At 43.9% G+C, this 27,687-nt stretch overlaps 1 protein-coding gene across 2 annotated transcripts in view; it reads right to left on the reverse strand.

The window, feature by feature from the left end:
* Positions 1 to 18,631, reverse strand: part of LOC105492833 (thyroglobulin) — a 273,233-nt gene extending 254,602 nt beyond the window's left edge. For both annotated transcript variants that reach the window (XM_011760101.3, XM_011760100.3), the window contains exons 1-8: positions 18,516 to 18,631; positions 17,364 to 17,472; positions 15,789 to 15,886; positions 14,047 to 14,250; positions 12,689 to 12,848; positions 4,064 to 4,170; positions 3,425 to 3,568; positions 3,035 to 3,220 (exon numbers count right to left, since the gene is read on the reverse strand). In XM_011760101.3, the coding sequence (XP_011758403.2) occupies positions 3,035 to 3,220; positions 3,425 to 3,568; positions 4,064 to 4,170; positions 12,689 to 12,848; positions 14,047 to 14,250; positions 15,789 to 15,886; positions 17,364 to 17,472; positions 18,516 to 18,582 (1,075 nt within the window). In that variant the 5' untranslated portion in view covers positions 18,583 to 18,631. The remainder of the gene's footprint in view (positions 1 to 3,034; positions 3,221 to 3,424; positions 3,569 to 4,063; positions 4,171 to 12,688; positions 12,849 to 14,046; positions 14,251 to 15,788; positions 15,887 to 17,363; positions 17,473 to 18,515) is intronic.
* Positions 18,632 to 27,687: the final 9,056 nt, after the last annotated feature.

Below are 27,687 nucleotides of genomic sequence, written 5' to 3' on the forward strand. Positions count from 1 at the left end.
GTCACCAAGTTAAGATGATGTCATACTGGATTAGGGTGGGCTCTAAAACCAATGACTGGTGTCCTTATAAGAAGGTCATGTGAAGACACAAAGATGCACACAGGGAAGAAAGCTGTGTGAAGACAGAGGCACAGATTGGAGGGAGGCAGTCACAAGCCAAAGACACCAGGGATTGCCAGCAACCACCAGAAACCAGGAAGGGGCAAGGAAGAATTCTGCCATAGAACCTTCAGGGAGAGCATGGCCCTACCCACACCTTGATTTCAGACTTCTGGCCTCCAGAACTAGGAGGGAATAAATTTCTGTTGTTTTAAGCCACCTGGTTTGTAGTGATTTGTTATGGCAGCCCTAGGAAACTAGTACACCAACACATTTCTATGTGTATTTAATGAAATGATGTCTTCCAGCCTGCATTCTCTCGTTGGAATTCTCAATGGACTTTAATGCCTCACTATGTGCTTTTAGTGTGGCTAACTCCTCCTTGGGGGTAGTCTTGTCTAGGCTAGCTATGGTCTCCTTGAGGGCAAGAATCATATCTGAAATGCTGTTAGTGGTTCCTATAAGAAGAAATATTTTCCTATATTGTAATATATATTATAATATAGGAAAGATAAGACTTCCTATAATAGAAAACAATAATGCCCACCCAGTGTACACACTTAGAACATTCTTCTGGGCTTCTTGACCTTTCCTCGAAATTATTAATTTAACAGTGATCAACTCAGCCAACTCTTTGCATGGTCAAGTCATTCTATCTGAACATCCTAGGCTGACTCCAGCCACAATAAGAGAAAAAACATGTAAAATTTGAACACCAAGGGGCTGTCTCAGTTACATAGGTGGATATAAGTAAGCTCCATTTTTCTCCATAAAATCATAACTCTTACCTTTTAACCACCCCGCCCTCAACTTTTAAAATATGTTTTTCCTCTTGATTCACACAAAAGCCAAAACGAAAGTCAGCCAATTTCCTTCTGTAACCAGGCAACAGAGAAAGAACTGGAAAATGTGGTGGGAGGGGAGAGACTGGCAGCATCAGAGCACGTAACATCCCTCAGCAAGGCCATGTCCTCTTTTAATGGATATTACAGGAAGGTATGGCAGAAATAAAGTTTACTGCTTTGCTTAGTCTTCTGCCGAATTAAGAGCTTACCCTTTCCATCCATTTGTTATGTAGTGTTACCAAAGTAAGGAAATTCAATTACTGTTTCCATGTGGCATTTGTTTCCACAGAAATAGGACCTGATATACCAGAGAGAAAAAGTGAAAATATATGATCCATCTATGCACTTGATAGAGCCATTTATGGTCTTCAATGTAGAAAACCATAGTTCTTCATTTCCACCTGGGAGTTGGACGGCACAACATTCTCTAGGTTTTAGTAGAAATGAAATGTGATTGCAAATGCCTTCAAGAAAGTGTCTCCAAATTTTCTTTTTTGACATTCTCACATTTAGCAGATAGAATATAACCACACATCATGAAGAATATTCAAACGGTTAAGTTGGACAAATGGAATGATTTAACAGGAATTATTGAATGAATGTTAATATACATATATAGAAGCTATAAAAAAACCCTTCATTGGTGTATCACTATTCCTAATCTTTTAAAATCTACCCAGCTTCCCCAAGTTGGAAGCTTAGGAATGCTCCTGATTCTGCCCTTCCTCATCATAACATCCTTCAAAATTTCACCAGGAAGAGAAAATGGGGTCTGCCTGGAATGCCTACTAAGAGTTCTCACCGTCTCCCACTGTTTCTGCTTTAATGATAGCTCCATACTGGGTTGAATAGTGTACCTCAAAATTCATGCTCTTACCAGAACCACAGAATGTGACCTTATTTGGCAGAAGGGTCATTGTCGATGGGATTAGTTAAGATGATGCCTGACGGGATCAGGTGGAGCCTTAACCCAACATGACTGGTCTCCTTGTAAGAAGAGGAGAAGACTCACAGACAGACACAGAGGGAAGATAGCCACGTGGCAATGGAAGCCAAGACTACAGTCATGCTGCCCTAAACCAAAGAATGCACAGATTGCTGGTACCACTACAAGCTAGGAAGAGGAAAGAAAGGATCCTCCCCTAGAGTTTTCAGAGGGAGCACAGCCCCGCTGACACCCTGATTTTGGACTTCCAACCTCCAGAATAGACACAATACATTTCAGTTGCTCTCAGATGCCCACTTTGTGGTGATTTATTACCATAGCCCTAGAAAATCAATACAGACCCCATCATCTCTGGAACATGGCAATGACCTTCTAATTGGCCTGGTTGCCTCCGGACTGCTGCTTCTTTGAGTCTCTCCTCCAGAATTTCTTTGCCTTACATGCAAAACCCACGATGATACTGTCCAACTTAAAACGTTTCACTGTCTTCACCTGACCTCCAGGATGAAGCCCCCAGGCCTTTGTTAGGATAACAAAGACCTCATTGTCTTACCCCTGCCTTTCTTCAGAGTCTGGAGCACCACCCTATTCATACTCCAGCAATTTTTTTCTCTATCCTTCTTGCAAATTAGATGATCATTAGCATATCAATGCCTATTATTCTGTCCTTCTAATTTTGCTTCTCCTGCTCTCCACATAGAGAACACCTTTCCTTACTCCCCTCCTTCAAGAAACATCTCCTTAGAAGATTCTAATCAAGTGTGGCCTCTTCCATGCATCTTTCCTAAATGCCTCCTTCCCATACCTTCTGCAAGATCGAATGCCCGTCTCACCATGCTCCTTCAGTTACGTGCATGCTCCTGTCTCATGGCACATGGGAACTCAATTCTCTTTTATTTTTCTTCACCTATGAGCCCACTAATATTCCCTGAGCTCCCTGAAAAAGCAACGAGGTCTGACACAAGATGAGAAACATGTTGGAAGTTAATGATGATAAACTGGTTTTCAGACAGGTTGAGCTTGAAAGGCGAGTGGGGCACACCAGAAGGCAGTTGAATTAACGGGCTCCAGAGAAGTTGGTCTGGAGGACCGCTTAAGTAATAGGACGCGAGGCCAAAAGAGGAAACCCCCAGAGGAAACCCACCACAAGATGGCGGCTCCCCTTGCTGCCGGCTTCCATGGATTTCCTTCCCCTGGACATCCACGCACCAGCAGGGCCCTTCCGTCTGGCACTGTACCGCCTGATAGTCTCCGTTTCGGCGGCAGCTTGGAACATAGGGGTGACCAAAGCTGGTTGCTGTAAACCGCTCCACTTCACATTTTGTGGGGCCTAGAGGAAATCCACACAGTAAAGGAGAAGACAGTGTCAACAATGCTTGGTGTCTTCACAGCATGCACTGCTGCTTACTCTTAATGATTCTTTTCATCTCTGCCCTCACTTTGCTGGAGCAGCCACGCAGACCATAGCGACTTTGAAACCCAAGAGGCATCCCCTTAATGGAAACACACACACTGTTGGCAGCTTATTACTTACATCGGAATCTGCCAGAGATGACTGATTGAACTGCGAGGAACCGTCTCTGCAGTATCCGGTACAGGGTGGTTTCGGTGAAGGTGGAAGGAAGGTCCAGACCAGCAAAAATGGTGTCATAAATTTCATCCAGTAACAACTCCAAACCTGAGCAAAGACAGCAAGACTTTCAGAGATGGTCTCATTCAGAAAGGAAGCCCTGACCTTGTTGTGCAAACAGATATTGAGAGAGAGCCTTCACCAGCATCATTAGGCCATAAGTCTGAACAACACTTTAACAGTTTCCAAAGTCAGGGCTGCTGTGGATGGTTGTGCAAGTTGTTCATAGAACAAAGGAGCAGTGCTTATAGAATAAGAGATTAAATCGATCCTGTGCTCCACTCGCCAGTTTTGGGGCTGCATCTGCCCAGAGCGAGGCACTTCTTTCCAGTGTGCACAAAGGCACTATGTAGGCCAGCAGCAGCTGCATTCACCATACTGCAAGATGACAGTTTGCTGAGGTTGTGTCCTCCTCAATGCCACAGCAGCCTGGCAGGGGGAAGGCAGTCACTCTAGCTGTGCTTTACAAGCAATGCTAGGCAGGCTCTCGGACCTAAGGAATCACACTCCCTCCCTTCAGATCACCTGAGGGGTGTCACTCACCTGTCTCAGCCAGTTCCCGCCCTTGGCTGTCAGCACAGTGGCAGTACCCGGACACCTCAGGGAATCTCCTCTGGAAGGAATTGAAGGTCACAAATGCATCTGGAAACCTTGGAGAGAATGAGATTTATGGTCACCATTCATAAAGGCAAGTCATCACAATCTCTTCCTGTAGAAATAAATGTGGCCAAGTCCACGCCTAGTGAAAAGGAATGTCTACTTTCTTACGGCATGACAGTTGCTTCATGTTTCCTGCAGCAAATGCATTTCCTTTACGAATTAGTTTAACCTGGCTGGAACCAGGCTGGACCTTGTAAAATAAAGCTGTGCATAGCTGTCGTCTACTAATTAGCCATTTTCCTCGCTTATGGCATTTGACCAATTTATGCCCATGCATTTGTCTCATAGGGCCAGGCAGAAAGCAGTCAAGGCAGATCGCATTAACTGGCTCCTTTCCTGGAATACAGCTCTCGAGACTAAAGGCCAAGTCTGCTTTACAAACATATGGTACATTGGAGATGATCTCATTTTGGGAGATCAAATGACTTCAGGCCCCTTTACAACTTTTCAAAAGCTTGAAAAGAAGCCAGTTGCCACCACAGGAAATTCTTAAGAAGGAAATGTATCCAGTCCCACAGTTGAAAAAAGCACAAATCAATGCAGCATCACTAACAAGGGCTATCCATCTCTTTCCATAAAATGAGGAAAGAGATTCCCTAATCACATCCGGCCTGGCAATTGTTATAACGAGCTCATCAGCTGGATTCCCTGTCTTAGAAGTAATAGAAAGGTAAGGTATACAAAGCCGTATTGAGAAGTTCTAACCCTGTGCAATGATTTAGCAACCAAAGAGGAACTGTTCATCTTTTATAACATTTAGAGATTTGCTTTCAGGCCCTATATAACTACATAACTTATATATGCAGCCCAAGCATAATGTGTTTCCACCTGTGTCTGAAATATATCTCCCAACAATAAGTTAACAGAAGCAGCAGCTCTGTACATTGATAGGCCAATTGCTGTGCAATCTATTCTAGCAAAGTGTTGCAAAGAATCTTAATGTCCAATAGTAGAAAATTAAGAAGTAAATTATAGTAAATGCCCTAAATGTAATAAAATGCTATGATTGAGGACAATGTTTATAAACTCTAGCCAAAAGGAAGTGTGTATAACATTATGTAAAAAGGTTAGATTATAAAATGCCATATACATGTATTGCAATTACAACCATACAACTGAACCAGTATTGGAAGGCAATGTATGGTGCAGTAATTGCTCAGAGCCTGACTTTGAATTTCCATTCAAGTTAATAACTATTACTTAATTTGAATGGAAATGGATATGCAAAACAAAAGCTATAAATGCACCATAGGATTATGGATGAGTTTTTTTCCATGCTATTAATCTATTATTCTGTGTATGTGTGTTAAACAGAATGTTACAGTAAGTGTGTTGCATAACAAAAATTAAAAACTCACTTTGCTTAGTTGCCACTGATAGGGAGGTAGGGGGTATATAATAAAAGTTCATTCTTTAGAGCCTAGGATAATTCAATTTTAAACGTACTAATAACAGTATAATAACAGCTTCCATTTATTGAGCACAACTTTGTAAAAGACTACCTACAAAATGTTTTAATACACATTGATTCGTTTAATCCACCTAACATTCCTAAAAGGAAGGTGGTACATTTTAATCCCCCTTTAAAGATTAAGAAGATCAGGTGTATGGGCCACTGTCTTGAACTAGCAGTGGAAACTGAGGTTTAAATCCTGCTCTTACCCACTACATGCTGCCTATCTCTGCCAGTGGTATTATTCAGTGTGTTTTTGGCTGCACCTGGCTTTTGTCCTACACCCTACCCTGCAAGGCATGTGACTCTGTCTGACACTGCTCCATATGCCCAGCACCTCGCTCTTCCTGGCATCTCATAGATGTTGATGACACAAGTACTGGCCCGAGGTGGGTTCTGAAACAAATTCCAGTGTGAGGCCCAAGTTTAAATCACTCTAGTTCCATGCTCAGCTAATTCAACCCAGAGACCCACCTCAATGTCCTGGTTCATGGCAGACATGACCTCCAGGGTCTTTGAGCCATCTTCATCCTACGACTTTATGGTCAGAGCCCCTCTCTGGGGGTTTCTGGTCTTATAAACTGCCCAGTACCTGGACCTACCAGTGTTTTTTTCATGGACCTCACTCTTGATATTCCTGTTCTTGCATATTGGAGATCACCCTGTCTTCGGCTCTGGAGAGGGTCCTCCCACCCTCCCTGTAAGACCACCCTAAGGCCCGCTACTGCCATCTGCGCTCTCTAGGACTGTTCTTTGCTGACCTCTAGGACAGACACCCTGTGCTGCCATCTTTAATCCCTTCTTGCTAATTCTGTATGTAGTGAGAAGAGCTAATATGATTGTTGCTATTAATTACTATTCATAAAATAATCACAGGTTATAGGTATGAACAATCAGAACGAACACTCTCCATATTTGTCTCATTTAATTCTCACAACCCTTTAAAAATCTCCATTTCCCAAATGAAAAAACTGGGATTCTGCGTGATGATGTGACTGGGTCAAGATCATCCAGCCAACACCAGGGACCAAGAATCCCAAGTCCATTTCCAATGGCCTTCCAACGACAGCAGGTGGCCAAAGACTACCTCTCCAATAGAGCATAGTCCTTTGGGGGCCCTGTCCTGCAATCACCAGTGATTTCAAGTTCTGAATCTTCCCAATTTCCTGTGTGCCCACAATTTCATTTGATACAATTTGATTCTGTGGCTAATTTCTGAAATGATATCATCATCTATGCATTTTGGACTCCTTCTCCAAAATAATAATTAGCACCATGAAGATTGTTTAACTATTATTCTGCTACTGTCATTAGTGATTTACTGTCATCAGGGAACAGGGACTCTGTCATACTTTTAGCCTCCTCCTTATTAGATCTCCTGCCCCACATCAACCAAAAGAAGTCAAACTACTGAGACCGAACCCAAAGCCCAGATGAAAGCTGGACAGTCTGGCTCCATCGCTAGCCTTGGGCTAGCTGGACCAAAGAATGCCCCCAAAGGAGGTGAGTTTGAGTGGGATTCTAAAGCCATGAATGGTGATTTGACCAGGAGACAACAGAGGAGGGAAGAACATATCTAGAAGGGTCATTTACACGCCTCCAACTTCAAGGTGGGAGACAGAACCACAGGTGTGGGCAGCAAGGAAAATAGAGATATTGGTAGTCAGCAAGGGAGGTACAAGTCTGGTAGAGAACGCCAGGACCCAAGATTCACAGTCTCTGAAATACAGCACCTGAAGATGCTTTTTTTTTTTTTTTGAGACAGAGTCTGGCTCTGTCGCCAGGCTGGAGTGCAGTGGCGTGATCTCAGCTCACTGCAACCTCTGCCTCCCAGGTTCAAGTGATTCTCCTGCCTCAGCCTCCCAAGTAGCTGGGACTACAGGCACCCGCCACCACACCCAGCTAATTTTTTATATTTTTGGTAGAGACAGGGTTTCACCATGTTAGCCAGGATAGCGTTGATCTCCTGACCTCGTGATCTGCCCACCCTGGCCTCCCAAAGTGCTGGGATTACAGGCGTGAGCCACCACGCTGGCCCTGAAGATGCTTTTTATAGGCACTGGCCTTTGGAAACCACTGGTCCTTCAGCAGCAGGACATTGTCAAGTCCGATGGTCCCCTGTGGCATACGGTGTTCTCCCCTTCATGAGGACCTGAGGATCTGAGGAACCAAGTTCCCTCCATCATCAATAGAAGAAAACATTGTGATCCCTGAGAAACTCTTATTTTTATCTGGTAGAAACCAAGTAACTTAGGCTATTTTTTCTTTTCTTTGGTTACAGGGAGCTCAGAGTCAAATATGCGCCCCTCACGTTTGTTATGACTTTGTAGAATGAGTGATGTGGGCCAATCTTTGCCTTGCCTTATTCTGATTTTCTACTTTTATTTTGTCTTCCTCATGATTCCCTCTAATTTCCATTTTTATCCTCTTTTGGGCATATCAGAAGAAAGGAGGAAGATAAAATCTACACAATATTTAAAAATTAAAAAGTAACATATATTTTGGACTACCACTCCAACAAAGCACAGTCTTTCAGGAGCCCTGCCCTGCAGTCACCAACGAGTTCAAGCTCAGGATCTTCCAAATTTTCTCTGTGCCCACAATCTAGTGGAAAAGGACGTTTGCCTTTTGTTGAATAAAAAGCAAAATCTCAGGTAGCCATAGAAGAATCCTCAAGAAAGCAAATGCTAGCGGAGAGGCAAGGGGTGGCATTTCTGAGTTTATGCTCAGATTATGGCCAGCCTAGACAGAGAAATTACAACCAAGGCTCAGAGGAATGCGAAATTCTGGTCTCCACTGGGCATCTGGTCTTGTTCATTTTCAGAGTACGATTCCTGCCCCCGGGCTCAGTCAGATTCTCTAATGTCTCCCACAGGCAGTTATTTAGAAATCTAAACGCTGACTCACAAATGAGCCATGCATTTCATTCTCTCCTGCACTAGGGAGGGTGCTCCTTAAAAGAAGAGGCCATACCGGGTGCGGTGGTTCACACCTGTAATCCCAGCACTTTGGGAGGCGAGATGGGTGGATCACTTGAGGTCAGGAGTTCAAGACCAGCCTGACCAACATAGTGAACCCCATCTCTACTAAAAACCACTACAATCCAGCCTGGGTGACAAAGTGAGACTCTGTCTCAAAAAGATAAATAAATAAATAAAATAAAATAAGCGGGGGCCATAGCCTAGCAGAGCACCTGATGCATAGCCAACCACCGCAGGTGTCTGTAGTGAGGGTGATCTGGTGGTTCCACAGTGAGGATTTCTCCATACAGTACCTTCCACGTTCTGGTTACAATGCCCCTTTACCATATATTAAGACACATCTGGTCCTTCTTCCCACTGGGCAATCTGGGTAGTATGGGTGGCTAAGGCATTTGAAGTTAGACTGGTTGCTAAGAAGTTTGAGTGTGTTTAGTCATTAAGGACAAGGGTTAATAAAGAAGTCAATTAACTCAGATCATTAAGGCTTTGATAATGGCATTAGCCGTGCTTGAAGGCTCTTAAGACCTTTACTTATAATCTGCTTGGTCAGAATGTGTGTCCACAGTTAATGGTTGGGCTAGCGCAATATGAAAGATGGGGCATGAGTCAGAAGGACCAGTGAAGCTTGCTCCCCATTACAACATGGTTTTTTAAAATTTTCCAGCCAAACAGATATTGTAAGCAGTGGCCTTCTTGAAGGGCAAAAGGACCTACTTCAGATGGGCAAACACCATTGCCAAATTCAAGTGCAAACCATCACCCGGCACAAAAATAACTCACAGCAACAGGTCAGTGAATGAGCTGCCCACAGGATTCCAGCCTTCTGGTAGCCCCAGGGAAGTAATTGCCTTCTGTCACTTCTCCATTTGAATTTTCCCCAAAAATCCCCATAGATTCAATATTCCAAAACAAAGCTTGTGGCTTTTCCTTTTCAAATTTATCCTCAAGAATCCATCCAGAAACCAGACTTAGGAGTCATTCTTTACTCCCCTTGACCCTCACCTCCATATCAATTCCTTCATCAAATTCTGTGGGTTCCATCTGGTAAATATTCCTCCAGTCTCACCCCACCTCTCGGCTGTCCTCTCCGACGCTTGCTCCATGTCAACATTGTTTCTTGCCTGGACTAGTGCAGTAGCCTCCAAACTCGGAGGGTTGCCTCCTTGCACACACTCTGCTCTCCCCTCACCATTCCATTCTTTCAGAAATCCAAGTCTGATGGTGATTATGATACACCCTTCCCCAACCCCAGGCTTCAAATGCTTGCTGCAATATTGAAACATACTTACATTGAAAAAAAAAAATTACTCTTTGCTGTCTGAAATTCAAACATAACTTGCCGTCTCGTATTTTACCTGGAAACCTGAGTTGCTAAGCTCAGGCCCTCTATATGGCCTCCAAGGCTCCTTCCACTGTGCCCAGAGGAGTCACTGGGCCAGCGACTGCCCAGGTCTACTTAAGTGTCGGAAAATCCCTGATTACAGCTGGGCTTCCAGTAACCAACCACTCAACCCTTCCCATGACCTTTCAATACCAGAATTTGCTCAGAGACATGCTTGCTTACAAAATGAAAAGGATCCCATTTCAGGAGTAAATTTTTGTGTTTCTTTTAAACAAAGGATGCTTAGTTCTGAACTTTTGCATTTAACTCGACTGCCCTCTTGTGGAAATAGCTGTGAATTGTACCTCAACCTCAATGTGGCACCCACCCTCGGATCATTCACCAGTTCCTTAAGCACAGATTCCAGATCTGCTGCATGCAAGGCTGTATGCCATGCACTGGGGGAACAGAGATGAGTTACATTATGTGGGATACTAAAAGGAGCCAGACAGTTCTAGCACCTAAGCTTATTAGCGTGAGTTCCTTTACCTCTGTGTTTCAGTAATCATTTTTATAGTAGGGACAATAATTATCTAATTATTTCTGTAAGTATTAAGGTAGGTTAAAGGATATAAAATTCCTTATATATAGTAAGCAGTCAGGTGATCTTGAACTGAGAATACGTTGGTTTGCAGCAATGAGCATTCAGTAAAACTGGCTGAGATTTATACGTGCTCGCAGGCAGGCCAGGTCTGGAGGGAAAAAATCTAACCTCCGTTTGCTGAAGCTGGCTGATGCATGAGAATTCCCTACGGAAGTATAGTAATTTACAACTTTGTAAATTCGCACCCATGGTTTCATAGGTGAGGCCTCATCGAATCTTCACTATGATGTAATGAGCAGGGCATTGTCCTCCATTTGATGGATGGGAACACTGAGGCTCTGAGAGAGTAAGCGGCCAGGTCACTGTGCTAAGCAGTGGCAAAGGCAGAAGACAGGACCAGGCAGAAGGCAGGACCAGGCAGGTCATATAAATGGATGAAGTAGGCAGGTGTGTGGCAACAGAGCACGGAGGGACCTGGAGCACAGAAGGGCGTGTCCTTGGTGTAAAAAGAGCAGCAGAGCCAGTGTCTTGATGCCACCAGTGAGTGCGTGTGTGCAGCTTCCCACCCTTGTTCTTTAAAATCAGGAATTCAGAATTGTGTGTTTTAGGTTGAACATATGAAACTGCTCATGTTCAACTACTTTTTAACCTACAAAAATGGAAATTTCATGCGGTATAACCTAATAAAAGTTTCCAGTTTTTAAGATATGATGCAGTTCCAACAACGTCTGCCTAAGGGACAGTTCGGCACACAGGCTGCTAGTCTGAGATTCCTCCTGGCACAGCCCATGAGAATTTCCTCCCTCACACAGGGAAAGAAACCGGTTGTTTTGGAAGCCAGCCACAGAGAGGCTCAAGTTCTCCAAGAGAATTCATATCAGTCTTTGCAGACTAGTATTCATTTTTCTTTTTAATCCAAATGGTTCAGTTACATCTGAAGTCTGCATGAACCCTTTACATAAACAAGTGGCCACTGTGGATGACCAGAAGCTACCCTGGCTATTTGGATCAAGATCTATAATTCTTCTCTCTGTTTATATCGTTATTTACATTTTTAAAGTTATTCATAAGTGCACATATACACACAGTTTTCAAAAATTCACAAATATAATGATATCCATGCTTTTGGGAATGTTGCCTTTTTTCCTTTTCTGCAGATCCCCCTTCTGCCTCCTCTTTATTTACTTGTTTTATTTTATTTTATTTTTTTCTTTTGAGACAGAGTCTTATTCTGTCACCTAGGCTAGACTGCAGTGGCACAATCTCGACTCACTGCAACCTCTGCCTCCCAGGTTCAAGTGATTCTCCTGCCTCAGCCTCCCGAGTAGCTGGGACTACAGGTGCGCGCCACCACATCTGGCTAGTTTTTGCATTCGTTTTAGTAAAGACGGTGTACCACCATATTGGCCAGGCTGGTCTCGAACCCCTGACCTCATGATCCGACCACCTCGGCCTCCCAAAGTTCTGGGATTACAGATGTGAGCCACTGCGCCTGGCCTTCTGCCTACTCTTTCTTCTGCAGAGCAGCCCTGGCCCTAAAGCAGCCCGGGATGACCATGCTCCTTCCTCTTATACTCTGTGTTCACATAGTCTTGTGCAGAGACCTGCATAGTAATATAGTCATATAAGCATGTATAAAGAATCTTTTTGCTTATTTGTTCTTTAAAAATTAAAGCATATTATATTTTCTGTGCTTTGTATCTTGTATTGTATTATCACAATATACTGTGGCCTCCTCTCCAGGTCAAATGTTCTAGCAGCTCTAATGCAGTCTTTTTAATGGCTACATAAATAGTTATGGCAGATTCACATTTATTCAGCCAGCCACCTTTTGATGATCACTTTATTCCCAGTTTCCTGCTACAATGAAAAATGATGCAGTAGGCACCCTAGCCCATTTGTCTTCACATTCTGATGTTTTACATTTCATTGGCCAGAGGCCACATCTATTTTTCATTAAATACCGATTGCCAGTTTGCCTTGTTAAAAAATGCCGTGGCACTTTACATGCCCAGCATGGCTCATGAGAATGAGGTGGCCCTAATTCCTTATCATGCTGCACGTATGACACATGGAGGCCCCCAGCTCAAGATGAGTGTGGGCTTGGCAGGTGATGGCCCAGTGACAGGCACACCCGGGCTCCCCTTACCTGTTGTAGCTGTGGACCAGATCAAAAATCATCATGTCTGTGGTGTTGACAAATTTGCACTGGACAGGCATGAACTCTCCCTCTGCTGAGCACTGGGGTGGTGACTTGTCTCCCACCCCGTGGAGAAGACGACGATTTCTTATTTCACAGCTCCTTGGACCTAAACATTTTCATGAAAAAAAAAAAAAATTCTTATGTATGAGTAGACACGTTTCTGCAGTTGAGCAGCATATACAGTCCTGTGTCCCTTAGCAGTGGGGACGAGCTCTGAGAAATGCATCGCTCGGCAGTTTCATCGCTGTGTAAACTTCATAGAGTGTACTTCTGCAGACCTGGATGACTTGCCTACGGCACACCTGGGCTGTACGGTCTAGCCTAGTGCTCCTAGGCTACAAACCTGTACAGCATGTTATTGTAATGAATACTGTAGGCAATTGTAAGACAATGGTATTTGTGTATCTAGACATCCCTAAGCATAGAAACGGTACGGTACAAATACAGTATAAAAGGTAAAGAATAGTACACTTGTATGGGGTACTTAGCATGAACGGAGCTTGCAGGGCTGGCAGTTGCTCTGGGTGAGTCAGTGAGTGAGTGTGAAAGCTAAGGACATTCCTGTTCACTATTGTAGACTTTATCAACCCTGCGCGCTCAGGCTCCACTAAGTTCATAATTTTTCTCTCTCTTCAATAATAAGTTAACCTTAGCGTACTGCAACATTTTTACGTTATAAATTTTTTAATTTTTTAAAACTTTTGACACCTTTAAAACACTCAGCTTAAAACAGGAACACATGGTACAGCTGTACAAAAATATTTTCTTTCCTCATATCCTTCTTCTATAAACTTTTCCCCATTTTAAATTTTTGTTTTACTTTTAAACTTTTTTCGTTAAAAACGAACAGATACACACACACATTAGCCTAAGCCTGCTCGGGGTCAATATCATCATTACACCACTAGGCAATAGGAATGTTTCAGCTCTATTATAATCTTATGGGACCACCGTCATGTATGTGGTCCATTGGTGACCAAAACACCCATATGCAGCACATGGCTGTGCTTGCACTATACACGTGACAGTTAGAGACCCACGCAGTGACTTGGGTCTGCAACAGGAGACTCACAATGTTCAATGAAATCCTGCTCATGTTTCTAATGATCAGCCAGCAAATATGGCTTGTCTACCATATGGAAATATGAGAATAATAAAACCTTCCCTTTGAAGCTTTTATTTTCCCTACTGTGGACCTGGTTCTCTGCCCATTTCGGCAGGAAACTCTAAACGCTTTGGATCGCAGTGAGGAAAGCTTCAGCCCCTTCCCAGCTCTAGGGGTGCAGGCGCTCAGTGAAACTCACATCGCTTTGGCCTCCCCGGCTGGCGGGTCCCGTACACCTCCATCCCCTCTGCATCCACACACCAGCACTGGACCTGCTGCACGTCACACTGGACAGGCATGTAGTCCCCTGAATCCTGACATTGAGGGAGGTAGGAGGTGTCTGTGCTGTTAATGTAGCCACTCAGCAAGATCTGCTGTTTCTGTAGCTGACAAAATGACAGACCTGTGGGTACAAGGAGCAGTGTTAGATAGAACTGCGGGGAAATTTCCAGGGACTGAGCCCAGGAAAACTCATGCTTCCTCCCCAGAGCGACACAGCTGAGAGGGTAATGACACACCCAAGGACACTCAGTGATGGGGTGGCAGCCACAGAACAGGCCTAGCTAGTATCCTGTGGACTGAGTTAGGGAAGGGTAGATCTCGCTGGTGCTACATCAATCAGTCAGGTATCCCAGAGCACAGTACTGTGGAGAGGAGATGGGATCGAGTGCAGGCCTCATATTGGCAGAGCTTTTCTGAGTCCAGTTTTCTCCCCGGGCTCGCTGTGTAACCCTAGGGAAGCTGCTTCACCACTCTGAGTGAAGGTTAGCGACATTAACTGCTATGGTTTCAGCATTTGTCCCCTCCAAATCTCATGTTGAAATCTGATCCCCAATGTGGTAGGTGTTTGAGTCCTGGAGGTGGATCCCTTATGAATAGATGAATGCCTTCCCTCGGAGTGAGTGAGTTCCAGCTCTATTAGTGTCCATAAGAGCTGAATGTTAAAAAGAGCCTGGCACCTCCACCCTCTGTCTCTCTAGCTTTCTCTCATCACGTGATCTCCGCACAGATGGTTCCTCTTCCCCTTCCACCATGAGTGGAAGCAGCCTGAGGTCCTCACCAGCAGCAGAAGCTAGTGGCATTGCTTCTGCACAGCCTGCAGAGCTGTGAGCCAAACACACCTCTTTTCTTTATAAATTAGCCTTAGGCATTTCTTTATAGCAACACAAATGGACTGAGACATTAGCAACGATCGCCCCCTATTGAATACCTACTATGTGCCCAGTGTTTACACGTGTTCTAAATCCTCACAACATCATACAAGGCAGATGCTATATTTATGTTACAGATGAGGACCCATAGCTCAGTGAGGATGCCTGACTCAGCCAAGCTCACACAGCAGGAGAGTATGGGGTCAGCATGCTCCCATGACAGCCACACTAGATGCATAAAACCAGTGCCCCAAACAGAGCTTTTAATCCATCAAAGGATAGTTTTGGTTTTAGGTTCAATTTCCTCATTTTGAGGTGGTTGCCTTAAGTTAACTGTTGTTTTAGAGTTATGACATGCTTTAAATGGGGACTGTGTTTCTTTGATTACTCACTATAATAATTATCTTAACTGGAGAGCTTTGACCCAAGTCTTAAATTTTAGAAACACCTCACACTACAGGTGAGAAGGCACTTGGTATTTTTCTGGTGACTTTCTGATTTCAGGAGACGTTGATATCTGTTCACCATTGTCTTCTCAGCACCAGGCACGGTGCCTGGCTCATGGGAGGAACTGGGTAGATATTTGTTGAACAAATGACTGGACTTTCACAGTGGCCCTGCAGGAAACAGGGCCTTCCATGGCTTGCAAGGAATGATTCTTATTCACAGAGGAGAAGCCAGCAGCCCAGAGGGAGGACCTGCTCAGCCACCCACCCAAACCCAGTGCTCATTCCTGGAAGTGAGTTGTCCTAGCAGGGTCCCTCCAAGAGACGTCCCCATTCCCACTTACAAGCCACAGGCCGGCCTGGCTGCCTGCTGCCCAGCACTTCGCTGCCATCGGCACCCACACACCAGCAGGAGCGGCCATCATTCTGGCACTGGACAGGCCTGAGGAGGAGACACAGACCAGGTGACTTTGGGATGGGCCCCCAAAGCCACACGCCGGCTCCCACCGAGGCTACTTTTCTTCTTCATTTCAATTCTTCCAAGTTTTGGTTCGTATAAATTAGGGAGAGAGTGGAGTGGAGAAGGGTGGCTGACCTGGGAATGGAAAAGCCCCACTTTTCCTGCCTGGCTAACACCTGCTCTGGCTCCTGCCCCAGCCATTCATTCACCACCTGTCCAGCCTGCCAGCCCCGAAGCAAGTGATCCACCCTGGAGTGCAGGGCTTCAGCCACATCCACCAAGTGTCCTCAGTCATTATGAGGCTGCAGAGGGTAAAGGCAGTGCCCACACTGTATGGATAGGGAGTGGGGACTTGGGGGTGGGATGTTAGTGGGGTCAGGGGCCGGCAGGGTATAGTGGGAAGCACATGGGTGGGGTCAGGCCAGGTCATAGAGTTGACTCCTCAGAAATCATGACTGAACTGAGACCTGCAGGATGGTCGGAGGTATAAGGAAGTAAAAGATATTCCAGGTAAAGGGAACAGCGTATGCAAAGCCTCCTGAAGAGAGGCCAGGTTTGAAACTGCAAGAGCCTGGAACAAGAGACGTGGGAATGGGAACATAAATAAGGCTGGGGAAAATGAGACTTCCTCCTGAACTCCTTCCTTACTGTTCCAGAATTCCCAGAGATCTAAGCGTCTCTGTACACTGGTGGGAGGTTAGTACACGTTAAGAGTGTACATAAGATAGCGACAGGGAGGGATGGTTCACAGATGTTTCCCAGAACGCAGTCATAGAGATGGAGTTCCCCTGATTCAACATGACTGGAATAGCACAGGGAAATTTCAATTGCCTGCACAGTGCAAAGGATTCCTGTCTATTCCGCAGGGAAGAATTGTCTAGATTATTACCACACTCACCACAGAGAGGGTCTCAGGCCCCAAGTCTGCATTAGGGCAGCTGGAGAAACCCCTTTCAGAGAGCAGCTCAATGAGGAGACAGTGGCCCAGAAGCCCAGAGGCAGCCTAGAGAGCTGGCCCGGGCAGGGTCGGCAGCAGCTAAGGACTGGGAGGTCAAGGCAGCCTCTGCTTCCACCACCCCAGCTTCTCAAGAGGATACTTGGAGGAGGGAGAGGTCCCAAAGCACAGATCATTTGACACCCCCCTCAACTCTGCCCCACCCCCACACACATCATTTATTCAAGCCATCACAGAAAGAGTGATGTCAGGAAGAGAAGGGAGGGCAGTGGGAGGATGAAGCATGGATTGGGGTTCACGTGGTCAGATTGTCCAGTGTTGATCAGCTTGGGGAACTGAAAGGCGGGCACCTCCAAATGACAGTGACCAAGCCTCACAAGCACAAAGGAGTTGTAGGGCAGAGCTTGGGAAGAGAGGGGAAGGCATGAGATGCTGTTTATGGCATCTTGGACCTTGAGAGGTCCAAGCCTTACTGACATAAGCTGCTGCGGACATAAGCCTTACTGGAAGCTGCCGTCCTCTGCGCACTGGGGCACGTAGTCTGCTTGCTTCAGAAAGGCCCTTTCCCTCTGCAGCTCACAGGGACGAAGGGGCTGGGCATCCACCTGGTACTCTAGGAAAAGAAAAGTGATTCATCAGAGAAGAGTGTGGACTGGGCTGCCAGGAGAGATGGGCTCTCATAAGCACAGGTGCTTTTCCAGGATTATCATCATTACCTATGACAGCCTATCTTAAAATTTGGCAGCTAAGCACACTTTTTTCCAGTATGACATTAACTCATTCAATGTGCAACATTCCCCTAAGAGGTGACAGGCAATATATCCTTGTCACTCATGAGGCACCAACTCTCAGGCAGTGAAAGTCGTCTGCCCAAAGTCACGTAGCTGGCAAGTGAAGGATTCCAAAATCAACGCTGGGACTACACATTCCCCGCCCACCCCAACCCCGCCACAATTCTCATGAGGCTATTTGGAGTAAGTTAGAGAACCATAGGGAAGTTCTTGAATCTATCAAGCCATGCCCTGCAGATGTAGCACCTTCCAGATACACATTGAAATACAAATTAATTAATAACATACATGACGTATTCTCCATTGAGAACTCTTATAACACACAGGATCCTACCCAGAAATCACAACCACATCATGAGGCATGTGTTATTTGTTTACTTTTTAAATAAAAAAAAAAACACAGAAGCTTGGCACTTTGTCCCAAGTCACACGGGTTAGTGGCTGAGCCAAGGACAGAACTTAGGGCTATTTCACTCCACAAGTAGATTTCTTTTTCTATGGCTTCTTAAATACCTCTTATGGATGACACAGACTTTGGAATAGCTAAGGGGATAAAAACCCAAGGTCAATGCCAAAAGTTTGCCAAAATGGCGGGGCGAGGGTGACCTAGAATTGAATTAGGAAGATCAATTACATTTCCCATCTCTGCTCCATCAATCACTAGCTCTGTGACCTCAAGTAATTCAGTTTGCCTCTCTCTAGACCTGCCTCTTTATCTGAAAAAAAAAAAAAGAAAAAGCAAATTACTGACTTGTGGGCATTTGTGAAGATTAAATTCGATTGCATCTGTTCAAAGGCCCAAGGCAGAGCCTGGCTGACACTGGAGCTCCCTCCCCATGTCTGGCTCCATGGCCTCACAACTTACCAAAGATATTGGCCGACACCCAGCAGACGGAGGCCAGCAGGCTGAAGATCTCCAGGACCAGGGCCATTTTCCTGGCCCTTCCCAGGAGGAAGGAGGAGAAACCACTGCTTGCCCTAGGTCCCCTGGTTAGGGAGCTTTTATAGAGCTACCGTTGGCACTTTCCTTCCCACCCACAGGTCCTCAGTGAGGCAGTGCCCCATCCTGTTTTCTCTGCTGGTCACAAGGAGCTCCCTCCACCTGTGTCTGCTCCTTCTGCGGGCACTCGTGTGGCCAGTGGAGCATGAGGATCTTGTCTAAACTGTGGGGGAACAGAACTGGGTGGGGTGACTTCAAAATCCTTCTTTATGGGTAAAGACTAAAGCTCTGTATCGTTGGAGGCAACAGGCTCAAGCCCATAGTGAGGGAAAAGCAATCCTTTGTTCTTTCCTCCCCACCCCCAACCCTTTCTCCTTCTCTTTCCTTCCTTTGTTGCCTTTCTTCCTTTCTTCCTTCTTTCCTTCCTTCCTTCCTTCTTTCTTTCCTTCCTTTCTTTCATTTCTTCCTTCCTTCTTTCCTTCCTTCCTTTCTTTCATTTCTTCCTTCCTTCCTTCTTTCCTTCCTTTCTCCCTTCTATCCTTCTTTCCTTTCTTTCTTCCTTCCTTCTTTCCTTCCTTCCTCCTTTCTTTTCTTTCTTCCTTCTTTCCTTCTTTTCTTTCTTCTATTCTTTCTCTAACAACATTTTAGAGCTCCACAGTAGCAGGCACCTAATCTAGCAATGAGGATATGGCAGAGAACAAAACAGGTAAAATCATGCCCTCATTAATACAGACTGTGAAAACTTTAGTGAGGGAAGCAAAATACACACACACACTCATATTCATATTTCTATTCTCCTCTCTTTCCTAGGACCTCAGACTGTGTCAACAAAAAGAAAGCAGTAACTGTGTATTCCACAGAAATCCTGTATGTAAGTTCGGTTTCTCCTGGCAAACAAGGCTTCCTTCCTTCAGTCCTATTCCTGTGAGACCTGGGAAAACTCACCTCATCTCCCTGAGCCCAAGCCTCCTTCTCTAGAAAGCAAAGTTAAAAGGAGAATAATAATATGTCCCATTTGTTAAGGTATTTGTAAGAGAATAAATAGATATGAAGAGCACATGCTCACTAGACGCGAGTAGTTATTATTATTATTATTATTGATTTTCTTATTTTGCAAAAGCATCATGCCAGGGAACAGCAAGTATTCAGAAGACCAACCCAGCTGGGTAAGGAGCTAGTGACAGATAGGGTCAGGAACTGGCAGGTAATGAGGGCAGGTTGCTGAGCCTGGCACCTGAGGAGAGACGGTGGGACCTGTGAGAATCTGGAGGACATGGTCCCGGGGAGAGTGAAGGGCAGGAGGACAAGCTGGAAAGTGGAAGAGACTCCAAACGTTGGGGGAAATAAAGGGGCTGATATAGCTGCCGTGCCGTAGACAGTACTACCTTCCACAAATAGGGTTATGAATATTATATGTGTTAAGATATGCAAAGTGCTTAAAACAGCATTTGACACATAATAAGTATCCAGTGTTAGCTACTGTACTAGTCTGCTATGGGTGTTATCACAAAGTATCACAGACTGGGTGGCTTAAGTAACAGAAATTTATTTTCCCATAGTTCTGAAGGCTGGAAGTCCAAGATCAAGATGTCAGCAGTGTTGGTTTCTTTGAGGGCTCCTCTCCTGGGCTTGCGGATGGCCATCTCCTCCCTGTCCTCACTTGGTCTTCCCTGTGTGTGTGTTGGTGTCCTAATATTTATTTCCTTTAAGGACACCAGTCATATTGGATTAGAGCCCACCCTTGTGACCTCATTATGTATTTAATTACCTATATAAAGACCCTACCTCCAAATGCAATCACATTCTGAGGTCCTGGGTTTAGGACTTCAGAATATGGAATTGCGGGGAGGACACAATTCACTCCATAACAGCTACTGTCATCATTGTTGGGTTCATGATACAAACTAGAGAAAGTAAAACAAAACAGTCATTTTAAGTGTCAGGGTGTGGGATTAAAAACAGGTGAGAACCCGTGCTCTGCCCATCCTTCCTGGGGACCATACGTGCCTGGAGCTCCCACATCTCTCTCTAGCTCAGTCTCCAGCCAGACTTTTTTGAGCTTAGGTCCACTCTGCCTGGACACCCTACAGATATTTCAAATTCAACACATCCTAATCTGAACTCCTCAACCTTTCTCCTGACATCACACCATTGGCTGTCTCTGTGATAGCAAATCCAAGCCCCATCCTAAGCCTCTCTCCTCAAGTCTTATCAGCCTCCAGGTCCTACCAGGCTGCTGCTCATTTCTACTTCTTGGGTCCTCCCCTCCTCTGCATCCTCACTCTTCCTGCCTCCATCACATCCCCTCAGCTCAGAACCAGCCAGCCAGAATAGCCTGCTGTACTGCCCCTCACCAGGGTTTCCCCACTAGCTGCAGGGACAGTCCTCTAAAATATGACCATCCATGTCACTTTGTAGATTCTACAAAAAAGAGTGTTTGGATCCTGGTGAATCAAAACACAGTTTCCATTCTGTGATATGGAATCGACACCTTGTGATGTGCTGTTGGGGATGGAGACTCAGCCAACAGATGCTCAGGAGGTGTCATGGAAGGGAGATCAATTCACCCTGGGGAGGACAACTTGGATTAAGACCTAGATGTTAGGCAAAGGTGAGCTGGGGAGTGTATTGACATTTACTGGAAAAGGCAATACAAGAAGAAGAACTTACCTGCCTGATGCCCTGCTGCCCCATTACATGGGCCAAGTTCACCCCAGGCTATGGAGAGCCGGCGGCATCCTTCTCTCTACAGCAAAATAATAAGCACAGCATTGTGCAGTCCATGGTCATTTCTCCATTTCTACATGCTCTAAAGCAGATAAATCTTAGAAAAAATTGAATGCGGTTAAAGATTTACCACAAACCTCACTCACCATGCTTCCCATTGCCCTAAAATGCATGCATAAAGCTTGCACAGGTTGGCCTCTGTGCTGAATCATTCTCGCTGGCCTCGTCCCTGAGAAGCAACCCACAGAACCATGCCAGAGGTGTCTCTGCTTCACTGGGTTTGGTGCTTTAGGACCTCTGGTCTCAGGGTTCATGAAGCAGGCCAGGATATCACTGGAATGAAGAGTACTACGAGAGAGGAACGGCAGGCCTGTGAGCTGACTCCACATCAGACCCCACCTAGAGAAGCAGCAAGGCGTTAGGAGCCTGTGGGGGAGCACTCAGTACTCTGAAATGCACAGGCTGCCTTCAAAATCCATGCAAAGAGCTTCCCTCCATACGCAAAAGCAGAGGTGCTTCTCTCCACTCAAGCAACAAAGCATCAAGCTTCAAGAGAATCGAGCCAATGTGTCACTTCCACCACCCTGAAACCTCTTTCTCATAATGACTCAGCTACTGGTCCCTGCTTTTACCTCTTCTCCACTGAGCTCTGAGAACATACAGGCTTCCACAACGACTCCACATGGCAATGTCCTAATCTTTCTTCACCAACTTGCTCCTTGCTCAGACCTCCATCACTCTGGCAGACTCTTCATCGCTGGCCCTGCCACCTCTCCCAGTCTCCTTGGCCCAAAATACAACTGCATAACCTTCCCTTTCATCTCCGTCATTCTTTAATACTAAGGTGCTTCATATAATAGGTGCTTACTGAAGATTTAGGGGGAGATGGAGAGTAAGAGGAATATAGGGGAGGAAATGGCTTCAAATGCATCATCAGGCACCACTGTTTCTGACATCCATCTATCAGCTGTCATGCACCACAGGGAATTGCTTCCCAGTCATCTCTCCTTTAGTCCAGCCTGCCACTATATTGCTGGATCCCTGCTACCACTTACGGACAGCTTCTCCCCATCCCCTACATACCCAGGGACACAAAACCACAACCTTCTTCTCCTAGGTTTCTATGGCAATAATAAACATTTCTGGTTCTTGGTTTCTCACCCCAGAAAGATGGAGTGGAAAATACACTTTTCCCTATACCTCCTACTAAGTATAGCTAAAACCATGAATATTATATATAAAATAAACATAAGAAGGCACTGAAAGGTAGAGAGAAGAAAGACTGGCTATCAACCTCAGGATCAGAGGGACGAGATATATGGTAGGAGTTTCCTGGATTTTATTTGGCCTCCTGTGTCTCAGATGAGATGTTGGAGAAGCTGGACATTCAGAAATGCCAATGAGCATGGACAAAACAAGCCCCCAGAAAAGCCTCTTGAGCCAAAGTTCCAGGAAAGGGTGGCAGACTGGTAAGACAGGAAACTTTCAGGTAACAACCTCTTTACTATATCAAATATCTCAGAAAATTTGTCTCTAACCCCACCAAGCCAGCCAAGGTCAAGTAAGGAGCCCAGATTTCCACCCGTGTCAATCTGTAAGGAGGTTCCCCAATCCCCCTGACTGGGTTTGTCAGAGGAGGCAGAGTGTGGAGCTGTGACTTTTACCCTGCTGGGCAGGAATGAGCTTCCTCTTTCTGCTGTATCAGGGGAGACCTTGTAGGGAGCCTGAACTTCTGCTCTCATCCAGTGGTAATAAGGTGTCACTCTCCCCCTTGCCACTTAGGTGGTGTCAGAAGAGACCTAGTGAAGAATCAGGACTTTCATAATTGTCCAGCAGTAACAAGGCCATCTCCAAGTGGTGTCCATGAAAGGCCACGTGATGAGCAGTAACGAGGCAACCCTGACCCTCCCAGGCGGGGTGGCATCAGCAGAGAGAAGAGACTGAATTGCCATCCCCGCCCAGCAGTACAGAAAAGCACAACAGCTTCCAGGTGTCAATGGAGTAATAACTTGGACTTCCAGCCCACCTGGCAGTAATGAAGTGGCATCTCCTGTTTCCCAATGCAGTGATGTCATAACAGTTCTTCTAAAATGAGATCCAGAGTTTCTTAACACCCAAATTGTTCAAGTTTTGATCAAAAATCGTTAATTGTACCAAGAACTAGGAAAAATCTCAACTTCAGTGAGCAAAGACTATCAATATATGCCAGCATCTGGTGACACAGATATCAGAATTATTTGATATGGATTTTAAAACAATCATAAAAATGCTTTAGTGAGCAATTATAAATGTATTCAAAGCAGGTGAAAAAAATAGAATTTCTCGGTAAAGAAATAGAGGATATAAAGAATAACCATATGGAAATTTTAGAACTAAAAAAGAAAATAACCAAAACAAAACACTCAATATATGTGGCTTAACAACAAAATGGAACAAACAGAGAACATAACCCAGGAACTTGACAGAACAATAAAACTAACCCAATTTGAAAAACACAGAGAAGAGAATATGAAAAGAACCTCAATGACCTACAGAACTATAACAAAAGATCTAACATTCATGTTATCAGAATGCAAGAAAGAAAAAAAAAAGGTAAAACTGAAAATTTGAAAAAAATAATAGCTGAAAATTTTTCCAAATTTGGCAAAAGCCATAAAACTACAGATTTAGGAAACTGAGTAAACACCAGAGTATGAACTCAAAGAAACCAATACCAAAACATATCAAAGTCAAATATCTGAAAATTAAAGACAAAAATAACTTGTGAGAGTAGCAAGAGAGAAACATCTTTCCTACAGAGGAAAAACAATTTGAATAATAGCAGATTTCTCATGAAAAATAATGGAGGGCAGAAGGTTATGGTACGACACTTTTCAAGTGCTGAAAGAAAGGAATTGTCAGTCCAGAATTCCATATCCAGTGAAACTATGTTTTTTTAAGAATGAGGACAAGAATCAAGAGATTCTCAGGTGAAGGAAAACTATTTGTCACCAAAAGATCTTCCCTGAAAGAATGGCTAAAGCAAGTTTCAAAACAGAATGAAAATGACAAAAAAAGAAATCTTGAAACATTAGTAAAGAAAAAGGAACAATTAAATGGAAAAGAAATGGGTAGATGTGATAGTTCTTTCATCTCTTCCTGAGTTTTCTAACTTATCTTTGATGATTGAAACAAAAATAACAACACTGTCTGATGTGGTTTTAACTAAACAGAGAGGTAATATTTAAGACAATTATATTATAAATGATGGAGGGTAAAAATACGAAAAAGGGATAAGCTTTCTATACTTCACTAAAAATGGGAAAGTTGCCAATACCAGCACATGATATGTTATGTGTGTATGATGTAACACTTAGAGCAGTCACTGGAAAAGCTCTACAAAGAGATACACTCAAAAAATGTCAAAGATAAATCAAAATAGAATTCTAAAAAAAAAAAAAAAAAGTTAAGTAACTCACAGAAAGGGAGAAAAAAGAAAATAGAGAAATGGAAAACAGAGAGAACCAGCATGGCTCATGCCTGTAATACCAGCACTTTGGGAGGCCGAGGCAGGCGGATCGCCTGAGGTCAGGAGTTCAAGACCAGCCTGGCTAACATGGCGAAACACCGTCTCTACTAAAAATACAAAAATGGGCAGGGTGGTGCACACCTGAAGTCCCAGCTACTTGGGAGGCTGAACCAGAAGAATCACTTGAACCCAGGAGGTGGAGGTTGCAGTGAGCTGAGATCACGCCATTGCACTCCAGCCTGGGTGACAAAGCAAGACTCTGTCTCAAAAATAAAATAAAATTTAAATTAAAATGGCAGCTTTAAGCCCCAAAATATCAATTATTACAATATGGTTAAAATTAGTACAATATTAAAAGACAGAGGTTGGCAGAGTGTATAATAAAATATGACTTACCAATATACTGTCTACAAAAAGTTCACTTCAACTATAATAACATAGGTGGTTGAAAGTAAGGAATGAAAAATGATGTACCATGCAAATATTAATCAAAAGAAAGGAGTGGCTTTACTAATATCACACAAATAAAAAATTAGCAAATAAAAATAGCAAATAAAATTCTGAGGGACAGAAAGGAATATTGCATAATGACCTAAGGATTAATCCTCCAAGAAAAGATAGCAATCCTAATGTGTATGCATTAAACAACAGAGCTGCAAAATAGGTGAGGCAAAAACAGATAGAACTGAAAGGAGAAATAGACAAATCAATTGTAATTGGAGACTTTAACACCTCTCCCTCAACAACTGATAGAACAACTAGACTGAAAATCAGCAAGGATACAAAAGAACTCAACACCATCAACCAGTAGCATCTAATCAACATTTATAGAATACTCCATCCAACAGAGAAGAATACATGTTCTTTTCAAGCATTCATGGAACATATACCAAGATAGACCATATCCTGAGCCATAAATGTTGACAAATTTAAAAGAATTGAAATCATACAGAATGTGTTCTGTTAACAAAAGGAATCAAAGTAGAAATAAATAAGGGAAAGACAACAGGAAATTTTCCAATCTCTTAGAAACTTAGCATACTTTAAGTATCCCCTGGGTGCTTAAATGGAAAACAGAGAGGACCAGCATGGCTCATGCCTGTAATCCCAGCACTTTGGGAGGCCATGGATCAAAGAGGAAGAGTCAAAGGATATTTTAAAATACACTGAACTGCATTAAAATATAAATACAACATAACAAAATTTGTTGAACACAGCTAAAGCAGTACTGAAAGAGAAATTCATAGCAAAAGTTTATAGTAAAAATGTTTACATTAGGAAAAGGAAAAGTTACTCATTAACCAGGTAACTATCAACATCTATGGAAAAGGGATGAAACAAGAAGCCAAGAGCATTTAGGGAAGAATTATTCTCATAGACTGAAAATCAGGAATGAGGCAGAAGCACTCCCAAGTTTCCCAAAATGCCTCCCTCCATACTCTGCCTAAGTCCAGGGGTCTCTACCATTAAAGAAAGAATGGTTGACACTTGGAGAGGAAAAGACCATCCATCAGAGTCACCCTGCATTCATCAGAGTGGTTCTGGTCTCCATGACACTCTACCAAGAGGACTAACTATATGACCTTGGACAAACTATTTAATCTCTCTGTGCCCCAATTTCCTCATCCACAAAGTTGTAATGCTATTAGTGCCCATCTTCATAGGATGATATAATTATAAATGAAGTAATAAATATAAGATGCATAGTAGTACCTGGCATGCAATAAACACTTGATATCATTTTTCTTGAAAAAATGAGAATGTTTCAATGGTGGTAGCCTCAGATGCTAGTCTTATTTAAGATGCATCTCCTTATATTGAACATACTTGAAACCTCTCAGTTTTTATTTCTCCTTTGAGCCCAATGTGAAACACTGAAGGTGGATGTATCTGGCCGTACTTCTACTGGCTCTTGTGAACAGCCATACACAACTCTGTCTCACACTGGCTGTTGCCCTGGAATTTTGCAACCCTCTGAAATCTTACCCTTGGGAATGTTTCCTCCTTGTCCCCCAATTTTTTTCAGTGGAAATATCATTTTTAGCTTACGGAGGTTTTTGAAGGCTGTCACTCTATGGGACTGGTAATGATTAGAAGCCCGTTGCTCCCGAAAACACTGCTTTTCTTTATTTTGTGTCTTGAGTAGTAGTTGTTTTGCTACATTGTTTTCTGCTGTAGAGAAATATGACACTGACATTTTGTTTTCCACTATGGTTCTCCCCTTTGCTTTCTGAAAGGCCCAGCCTGTTTTCTAATAGGTTAACTAGCTTAAGTCACTCTCCTTTCTTTGCTGATTCATTTTGGGCTGGGATGGTTTGCCGGATTTGAGACTTTCTTTTTGTTCTGTTTTTTGTAGAAATATTTTTAAACATATGCCACTAGATTTTGTCCACCTGTTTCTCTCAGATCTGAGGAAATAAAATCAATATACTCTGGGACTGCCCAAAGCATTAGTCATTCAGAACTATCTTGTCCACTGCCACTTTCTCAAGTGTCTCTGTCAAGACATTCTGCCATGTGACCAACAGTTCAGACATGTACACTATCTTGTTTTGCCTGGCCCCTTCATTGGCTCTCATATTAGTGTGCCTCGCTTTAAAGCCATCATTCTGTAAATTTTTCAGGCATGTTTCCTTGGGGCATAAGTAGCGTCTGTATCTCCACCACTGCATGAAGATGGCTGCCTCACCTTGAAACTCACTAAAACCACTTTGAATACTCTGTGTGTTTGGTCCAATCTTCTTACATCTGTCTAGGTTTTCTGTAAGCATCCCATATAGTAGCCCATTCCTCATGGGATGGTTCCCACTTACTGAGCTCTCTATTTGTGGTTTTAAGATGGAACTTCTCAACTGTTGATTG

Source organism: Macaca nemestrina, chromosome 8, assembly GCF_043159975.1.
Source record: "Macaca nemestrina isolate mMacNem1 chromosome 8, mMacNem.hap1, whole genome shotgun sequence".
In the NCBI taxonomy this organism is placed as follows: domain Eukaryota; kingdom Metazoa; phylum Chordata; class Mammalia; order Primates; family Cercopithecidae; genus Macaca; species Macaca nemestrina.